Raw genomic sequence first — 9,945 nt, forward strand, 5'->3', positions numbered from 1 at the left:
CAGTGCATGATTATCACTTAAAGAAGACATGGTTGGTTTTTTTGGAGAATATAATCAAACACCTAATAAACAGATAGAAATAAATATATTTTCATCTTTAAACATCAATGTATGATAACATATCAAACTTCAATATTACCAAATAAGTCAATAAGAACAAGTAAAACTTAAAATTTATACTTGAAATCTCATTCCAAATAAAAACTTCACCTTTCATGGGAAAAGAACTCACTTAAATCTGGAACAATCTCGTCCACTATACTTTTAATGAGAGTCTTACATCAATGAAAACTTGGATAAATTCTGATACTAACTGTTACAGTGAAAACTCATTTCATCCTTACGGACGTGGATACGTAACATATACACATACGTATATGACAATATCTTTGAAGATTTAATATAAGAAAAAGATCAATTAAAGAAAGCTATTGCTAATGGTTCTATAAAATAACAAGAGAGGATACATAAACTAAGAGGTAAAATGGGGATCATTCTATCAGATTGGGTTCAGTTATACATTTGGATTCGATTTACATGCTTAGATTTGCAGTCATCAATTTTACAATTCTCAACTTTACTTTTACTAACTTAATCCTTCATTTTTACTCGATATCTTTTACCGCGTCCTGCATCACAATCAAGGCAAGAGAAATCGTAACTATATCAGATGATAAACACGCAAAAAATTGGAGACTGCAGAACAAGATTCGCTCCAAATGCCAACAACCACCACCACCAATCCAAACAATACCCAACACTATCTGGAATTGCAATGAAGTTGCTAGATCAATTATGAAAGCATAATGCTCGAAAAAATTCTTCTATTTTGTTCAATCAAGTCTCTTTATGTTTTATTTTTAGGTCAAATAAGCTCTTATTTTTAAGACTTGACTAATTATACTTAATCAAAATGTCACTTTATCATTTTTTATCCATGTGTGGCTGACGTGGAGAGCGGAAACACCACATAGTCATGTCATTATATCACATCAGCATGCCACATTATCTTTTATTATGACATGTCACATCAGTGTCATACGACATAGAATAACAAGTGACGTTTTGATTAACAATAATTAGTCAACCATTAAGCAAAAGAACTTATTTGACTGAAATTAAAAACACAAAGACTTGATTGAATGCAATAAAAGAATAAAAACTTGTTTAAATTTTATTGAACAGTTCAGAAGCTTCTTTTAAGTATTATACCTATTATGAACATATGCAAATGCAATACAAAAATCCTCAAACTAAGAGCTGTGAGACAATTAGGGCCACAGCAAAAGGCTAACCAAATTACATTACCTTTGCAAGCTGTGTCACATAAGCTGCCGCTATTGCAGTGGCCAACAGCCCAAGTCCAAGTGTTAATATACCGTTTCCTCCAAATGCAAAATCTGATTCTTCTTGCTGAAAATTTTCCCAATGGAAAAAAAAAAAAATTAATCATATGAAACATAACTCAGGCAATTGCAAGATACTCTTCATGTATCTGATACTGATTAGTTTCAGATTACGGCTTAGTAGATGTGTTGTGCAGTATACAACTATTCCAGTTACTCTACTGAAGAACTCCATGAATGAGAATACCTAATTCCTGGATGAAAACTGTTTCAACTTGTTCTAAAAGAAATTGATACCCTTCCTTGAAGCTTAGGCAGAAAGAGCAACCAATACTTCTAATGACCTAGGAAAGAACCATTATATGCTAGGAAGCAGCAAAGCTAGGCTTTAGTATTAGTAGTAGTTATCATTTGGGTCAGGCAACTTAGTTAAGATAATGATAACAAAGGATACATGCGTGCATGCGAACGTTATGCCAATAATGTTAAGAGGGTAAGGCAAGAAGCATGAGAAAATTAAAAAGAAAATGAAAAAGCATGTGCTTGGACTCAGATCAAAGATGCTGCACCTCTGGAAAAGGCTGTCGGTCTCAAATTCTTATGAAACGGAAGGGCTGTTCTGAATGGGTTGATGTCTTGGGTGGGATTGTACAGGATGACTTTTGTATATGGAAGTATTCGGGTGCTTTTGTATGGGGGGAGCAGAATATTTTGTACAGGGTTTAGGCGAAATGCCAAACTTATGTTCATTTTGCTGTCCCCTTATGGCTTATTAAAAAAAAAAAAAGTGCTTGGACTCAGATAAGGAGTTTTGAAGTTAAATGACTAAATGCTGATCATGGAGAATTTTAGATAAATCAAAAGCAATACAAAATTAAAGAAAAATGAAAAACTTACAATAATTGCTCGGCCAAATGCACCAGCACTGACATAAGCCCATGTTCCTGGAAGCATCCCTAACCAACTGCATGACAATTATTGGTTCAATTTGAATAAAAATGTTGAAAGCAAAGTTAAAAAAATCTCTCCAATAACATTTAAACATCATACCAACATCAAGAGTAAGAAGACGTGATTATCTCAAAAAGCAAAAAAGCAAGAGGTCATGACAATTGGAAGAAGAAGCAAACCTTCCCAACACATATGGCACAAACTTTACAGATGTCAATCCATAGAGATAATTCCCCAGTGAAAATGGTAGCAAAGGGCTCAATCGAAGGAGGGTCACTACTCTGAAGCCATTTTCTCCAATTGCCTTGTCAATTGCAAGGAACTTTTTGTTCCCTTCAACCAGTTTAAGAATACGCTCACGAGCAAAATATCTAGCAATTAGAAAGGCAACACTTGCTGCCACCTAAAAATGTTAAAGTATATTAATGAGAAAATTTCGATGCACACAAGTGTCATTCTAAGCTCTTTTATGTTTGGAAAAGAATATACTCACTGTTCCACTGATGGAGACTATAATCGTGCCGATAACAGAGCCAAAAAGAAGACCAGCTGACATAGTCAATGGAATGGCAGGAATTGCAAGGACCTACAACATAATAAAAAAGACAACAGTGCTTTTAGCAAAGATACAGAAGTATACTGGTCGTAAACATTTGGACAGAAAGCATATGCTCCACTGAAAACTTTTCCAGCTATTGGGTAGTTTGAAAGATATGGAAGGTATAGAAGTTCAGAGTGAATAGCCCATGACAGCAGAGAGGAAAAAAAGAAAAGATTTGCTTTGAAAACCATGCACATATCAGGGGATAATATGACTCTTAAGCAAGAAAAGTGAAACACCTGAATTTTCAAGTTTATTACCTCTGATGAGACATAAACCCATCATTAGCTTGCATGAAAATCTAGAAAACAAAGTAACAAAACCATGGGCTTGAAATAGAACCGAATGAAAGAAGCAAAGCACAAAAACTCAAGAAAGAAAACAGATGCTTACTTCTAACCCTGCATAAACTGCTACAAACAAAGCATATCCAGCAGGGCCATAACCTGTTCATTGAAAGAAACATAGAGCATTAAAATGACAGAGTCTGTACTTAAAGGGGGCAAAAAAAGCAAACATGAAATTCCCAATTAAAAGCACATTGTACTAATCTAATCTGAAATTACTTCCAGAAAAGGCTAAATCAAATTATAAGACTTTTGTCAGCACAATATGCCAATCGAAGAATTTCCCACAATGCAGTGAAACATCAAGGTCAAAACTAAATATATTTTAGCATCACATGAATTAAAGTGTTAAATTTTCTTCCCTGGGTAGCAACTTCGTGTAAAAATATAATCATCTTTACTCATCTACTAAATCACTTGGTCAAGAAGACAAGTCTCTCCACTGTAGGGAAAAATGAACTTTATCCCCTGCAAGCAACTGTCGAAAAACCAAAATATTTCTTTTCTTAATTACTTGAATCTTGGTCAACCCAAAACCACTTAGTGCACTATAAGTAGAGAAGGTAAAAAAATAAACAAGTAATTCAATAAAGGTAAAACAGCAAATGTCCTTCCGTCCGGAATAGAGAGAAGATTTGCATGACCAGGCATAACAAGGGGCCAAAGCCTTATATTGACAACATTCTGTATACCAACGAAACAAGTACACACACAAAAGAAAATAAAACAAAAAGATAATTTCTGTTTTTGGTTGAAGTTGTCTGAAGATGGGCGAAGAGCAAAGGATAAGGTTATTTGTAAGAGACTTGATCCTATTTCAGCAATGCCAAATATATTCTTTCTGTCGCATCATCCGAAACTTAAAGGAAATTCCTTTAATGAAACCCCAAATTTAATACCAAATCAATCAGAAAACCTAAAACGCCGAGCTAAAGCATACTATATTCGCAAATGTACATGAAACCTCAATTAGTTGTCTAATTATCAAAATAGAAGAATCCAATTTCCAATACTAAATGAATAAAGAATCACCATTTCACATAAAATAACCCTATTAATAAAAGCAAGACAAAATTCAACTGAATTCTGAAAAAGGGTCTGAAATTCATGTAGAAATTACCTTCAATGAAAGTGGAAAACTGGTTCAAGAAGGCGTTGATCTGGTCCTTGTAGATAAACCCAACGGTACCTAATCCACCAACAACACCAAAAAGTAAAACTCCAGCCAAAAGGGTGCCTGTAAGTGCAGAGCCCCCTTCAATCCCTCCTTCACCATTACCATCAGCATCAGCATCCACTTTGAGCTTCTTATCATCATCACCTTGGGGGTTGAGGAACCACCTCAGACTCTGCGGAGCACTGGGCGGACTCCTCTGAAGAGACTGCTGCTTCTTTGTTTGCTTGAGGGAAGAACATGGCTTGACAAAGTGGAAACGCTTGTTGGGTCTAAAGCTATAGAGAAAAGAATTGGAAGAAGAACAAGAAGAAGGAGAGGAATGGGAATTATAAGTTATTGGAAGAGAAGAGGAGGAAGAAGAAGACGACAGGCATGGTGGCCCTAAGGTAAGGAGGGTGCGCATTTTAAGGAGAGGGTGAGGGGGTAGGACAACGGGAAACACAACGCAACACAACACAAATGGCTGCTTCCTTAAGCTGCTGCTGTTGCTGTTGGTGTTGTTGTGGAGAGAATGCCATGCATTCTTGGAGTTGCGGTCGTTTGTAGGCGTAGTTTCTTTTGGTGTCCAGGGGTTATTCGGATGATAAGAAAAGGTGTGGCTCATCGGGTTGGGTACTTCCTTCCTGCCTCACATTGTGCCACGTCTTTCTGCTTAACAGGAAATCGTTTTAAGCCATTCTTTTCCACATTTTCTTCTGTTCTTTCCTATGCATTTGTTTTTACCTTTAATTTATCTTATAATGGTTGATGATGCAACATGTTAATGCTAATGTAACCTATTAATATACACGGTTGTTATCTTACATTTTTTAGAGTAAAATATTTTTATTTTTAAATTTAAATCAAAATTACACAAAAATTTATCAATTTTTGAAATAGATATTTCATTTTAAAAATTATTTTTCTTTCGATCTCGATAATCAATCGTTAATATTTTTATCAACTTGCTGACGTGACAAGAATAAAAAGATAATTTTACTTTTAATTAATTTTATAATTAATATTATATAATTTTATTTTTTTTTAGTAATTAAAAAAACTTCTTATCTAGGAGCACCGGTGCTCTCCTTTCTTGGTGAGCTGAGAGCACTGATCGATGCTCCCTATTCTTTTTATTTTTAAAAAATATAATAATAATTTTTTAAATTAATAAAGAAAAAAAAGGTATTTTAATCTTTTTATAATTTCTGTTAGTGTTGTTTGTACTTTTGGAGTAGAGTATCTATTTCGAAAATTAATAGATATTTGTGTAATTTCGATCAAAACTTAAAGCATAGAAGTATTTTACATTATTTTTTATGTTTTATGTTAATGTCACGCGAGTGTATAATGACAAATGTTATTTAAGGTTTATTCAATTTAAAATAAAAATATAAAGATTTAATTGAATATAATAAAATAATAAATATTTATTTAATAATTCAGTAATTTTTTCAAATATTATAATTAACAAAAATTATATTCAAACAATCTGGAAGTGCGAAATTTCAATAAATCTCTCTTGTTTCCTAATTAAGAAGAATCATACCATTCGTGCTACTGATAGCATTTATTTGCTTCGGTTTGCTCTTATAATTTCTGACTGTAATTGTTAAACCTCTGTATGCTCCTTTTTATCTATTATTCTTAATTAAAGCCTGGGTCAATCCCAACCATCTAGCTTTGTGATTGGGTCAATCTCTCAGCTGAAACTGGTGAAAGTTGCAAAGAATGACCACTCAACAAATTAATAAAGATTTCTATCTTTACATTGAAGGTAAAATTTAGAAGTTGCTCCACTAAACGGTTACTTCAGCTTAAACAGCTACAGTATGGATAGTGGTATACACTTTACAAGTGAGCTTGAGCACATCCGATGAAGTTTCCAGTAATTGCTTTCCATCATCTTGATTTGTCATGTGTCGTAACACACAGATCTGAGAACCCGACCGCTAGACGTGGCGAAAATGAAAACATATAAACATGTTAGGAGTCGCCACCTACCGTCTTTTCTAGGTGCGATTAGTCACCTATTAACTCTATTTTAATCAACGAAATTCTAAATTAATTTTAGATTCGTCGAAAGAACAAGAACTGGTCTACGATTTTTTAGAGATGTGTTTGGGAGTGCGATTTCGTACGGAGAAAGGTTAGTACATCCGTGGTGCCCGTTCCACGAACGATGCCATTTAATCTTATATTATCCTATTGTAACCTACCCTTGATTTTATTCTTATATTTCCTTAATCTTTGTTTATCAATTAATTCTTTATTATATTAGCTGATTGAATCTTTTATTCGGTTTCACAGATGCACATGATGCAGTTGTAAAATGATGTCATGATTTGTTCAATTTTAAATAATGAGAACGATAATCTTTTATTGGAAAAATCATGCGTAGACTATCCCAACCATTTAGTGAAGTCTCGAAGTTTTCCTCACTTAGGGATATCCTCGGAAGAACTCGTCTCTATGAGCTCTTTGAGAAAATTTCATCATCGGAATTCCCGCCCCATTAACAAGATAAACGTGGTATGCTATGATAGGATAAAATGATGATATCTACATGGACGTGTTTATTAATTTAGTTGATTTGTAATTCATGCAATAATATGTTTAATAGTTTAGGGTGATTTTATTACCTAGTTTATATATTTATTTTTATTATCTTTTATTATTTTTTAATTATTCATTATTTTTTTTATTATATACATTTTTAGAGCTTTTTATCTAAATCTATATTTTTTTAATTAACATTATGGATTAATATCTTTTACTTAACTATATAATTTATCAAGTAAACGATTAATTAATTTTTAATGATTAAATTAATTTTATTTAGTGATGTTTGTTTAAGCTAATTAACTAACTATATCAATTTAAATTTAAACACAATTATATAAATTTATTTTTTTTAACATTTTAAAAAAATGATTATTTGAGTTAATGGGTATTGGAGTTTAGAGTTTGGATTTATTTCGACCCTTCAGAGAAAATCCTTTCCAAACTCCGCACCTAAAAAATCTACCCAGAAAGAGGCAACTCTTTGCCCTTTTAAAGTGAAATTCTATCACTGGATCACTCAAAATAATCATTTTATTTTTTATAATTTTTATATTTGTATCATGCATTTTTTATTTAGTATATTTACAAGTATCTAAATATATTTATACTATAAATAATTCCTTCTTTCCTTTTTATCTTATCTGTCTCATTCACTTATTATTATTTTTTAAAACTAAACTAAATCTACTATTGGTTTTCTTACTATTTATTCACTTATTTTATATGTATGTTCTTCTACATCCCAAATTTTTATGACTACCAAAATATTTAAAACATTTTTTACTATTTTTACTATTAACATTCACCTTTATATTTTCTGCTTACACTAATTTCCATATTTTAAAATATCATCTAAAAATTTTAAGACATTATACTAAATGATTTAACTTAATTCTATATCATCAAATCACATATTCAACCTAATGAATTGGACTAAATCCAAACAACATAAACCATAATGGATCCATAAAGAAAAAGGTATGATTTTTACTTGACTTGGGTTCAAGTAATGACCCAAATAGTCTGTGCATAGCCCACCGGACCCAATTTGCCAGACGCCCTGCTTGGAAGTCAAAGGGGTGATTTCACTCCTTATGAAACGACGCCGTTTTGAGTTTTTTAGCTCTAGGTATATAACTTACCTCTTTCCCTTTCCTCTCTGTTTTTTCTCTTTTCCGTCGCCTATTCTACCTTCTTTCTAAAAGCTCTATTTTTCTACTCTATCACCAGCTCTCTCTCTCATCTCATCGGTCTCTCTTTCCTCTGCCTTCGTTGGCCTCTCTCGCCCTTCGTCAGCTTCTCTTTCCTCTCCCTTTGTCAGCAAAATACCCCCAAACTTCTCCCCTCTAAACTGACAACAACTACCCCCCTTTACCCTTTAAACCGACAACAAATAAACCCCCTCTTTCTCTTCTACATTACTAAAAATAACTAGTGTCTATAGCTACCCATCTTTACGCATTCCTGAGATTAGGAATAGTGTAAAGACGTAGACACTTTGTTTTACCTATCTCAAAATAGGTTCCATTTAAAATTTAAAATTTTTAAACTAAAACTTGCCCTTTCTCAAAACAGGTTTAAATTTAAATTAAAAAATAAGATTCCTAAACTAAATCTAGACTCGACTTATTTCAAAACAGGTTCAATTTTAAGAATTGAAATTCCTAAACTTGATATAGGCTCGACCTACAGGTTCGATTGAAGTGAAATCCCTAGACTTGATCTGGGCTAGATCTACAGGTTTGATTAAAGTGAAATTCTTGGACTTGATCTAGGCTCGACCTATTTCAAAACAAGTTCGATTTTAAGAATTGAAATTCCTAGACTTGATCTAAACTCGACCTATCTTAAAAAGGTTCGATTTAATATCATCTTTGAATCAACTAGATTGGACTTAAACTCATGTTGGCGCAAATTGAATGTGGTTTGGGAACTTTCCGTTCAGCTAAGCTTATATTCCTCCCTTTCGATAGGTTGTGTTATGAAAGTGAAGATAACTTAAATCCTTTCATACAAATCGAAACTTTACGACCTCAAAACTCTTTGTTTGGAAATGATCATGTGCATGATTAGACATGTATGCATGATAAAATGCTTTCATGTTTATGATTCATTAAGGTTTCTTAGCCTTTTTTCTTGCTTCATCCAACTTTTCCACTATAGCTTTTGATCATCTTTGGTTGTTTACTTTTCTTCTTCGTTACTTTAGGTAACTCCTGATTTCCCTTAATTAGCTTTTGATCCTTTCTTTTGACATTTGGCTTTTTGCTCATGTTTAAAGCTCTCCCATCTTTACCGCATTATTAAGTCTTTTAATGAACAATGAATGTAATTTTTTGCTTAATTAGTTTGTTTCTTTTACCAGTCATCATTCATTTCTATGACAATCATTATGTGAAATCATGGGATGGTAAAAAACAAAGGGGTTGAAATAAAAAAGAGAAGGAGAATTTTATATATAAGAATTCAAATAATTCAAGAAAAAGTGAATTTACAAAGCAATCATCAGATCTTTTAAGTAATGAACACTCAGACCATTAAAAGAAAACAATCTAGTTTCTAACTTCAAGAATTGTCCTTGATTGAGGCTTTAAGCAAATCTGTAAGTTGTAGACTTCATAACTTCCCTTTGTTTTTTGTAAAATTGTTGAACTCCATTCTTAATGTACTTTTACCTCACCTTTATACTCCATTTGAGTTGACATTTTCAAATTTCATTCTAACTTTTTACCTTTTGGCCTCAAGCCGCCTTTTACGGGTTTTCAACGTGAGCCTCCTCTTTTGGATACGAGTTGCCCTTTTCGGGTTTTCAACACGAATCCTTTTCTTTTTGTTTTTTAAGTATAATATTTCTTCACCGTATCCGCATTTATCAGACTACGCAAATCTTCCCCATTCATGTCAACCAGAATTAAAGCTCTTCTTGAAAAAAACCTTCTTCACCACATATGGTCCTTCCCAATTTGGCATACATTTTTC

At 32.9% G+C, this 9,945-nt stretch overlaps 1 protein-coding gene across 1 annotated transcript; it reads right to left on the reverse strand.

Annotated features, from left to right (window-relative positions):
* LOC18592899 (TVP38/TMEM64 family membrane protein slr0305) lies at positions 237-5,001 on the reverse strand. The gene is made up of 7 exons (XM_007019836.2): positions 4,366-5,001; positions 3,292-3,344; positions 2,791-2,883; positions 2,477-2,700; positions 2,244-2,310; positions 1,309-1,413; positions 237-629 (listed from the first exon to the last, which is right to left on the reverse strand). The coding sequence occupies exons 1-7, from the start codon at positions 4,823-4,825 to the stop codon at positions 606-608; spliced, it is 1,026 nt and encodes a 341-aa protein (XP_007019898.2). The 5' UTR covers positions 4,826-5,001; the 3' UTR covers positions 237-605.

This window comes from Theobroma cacao, chromosome 8, assembly GCF_000208745.1.
Source record: "Theobroma cacao cultivar B97-61/B2 chromosome 8, Criollo_cocoa_genome_V2, whole genome shotgun sequence".
Classification (NCBI taxonomy): domain Eukaryota; kingdom Viridiplantae; phylum Streptophyta; class Magnoliopsida; order Malvales; family Malvaceae; genus Theobroma; species Theobroma cacao.

Coding starts and splice junctions, on each gene's coding strand:
- LOC18592899 (XM_007019836.2), bottom strand. CDS start 4,825: ATGCGCACCCTCCTTACCTTAGGGCCACCATGCCTGTCGTCTTCTTCT. Junction 2,701..2,790: donor TAGTCTCCATCAGTGGAACA/GTGAGTATATTC, acceptor TAACATTTTTAG/GTGGCAGCAAGTGTTGCCTT. Junction 630..1,308: donor ATGTGACACAGCTTGCAAAG/GTAATGTAATTT, acceptor ATTGTGATGCAG/GACGCGGTAAAAGATATCGA.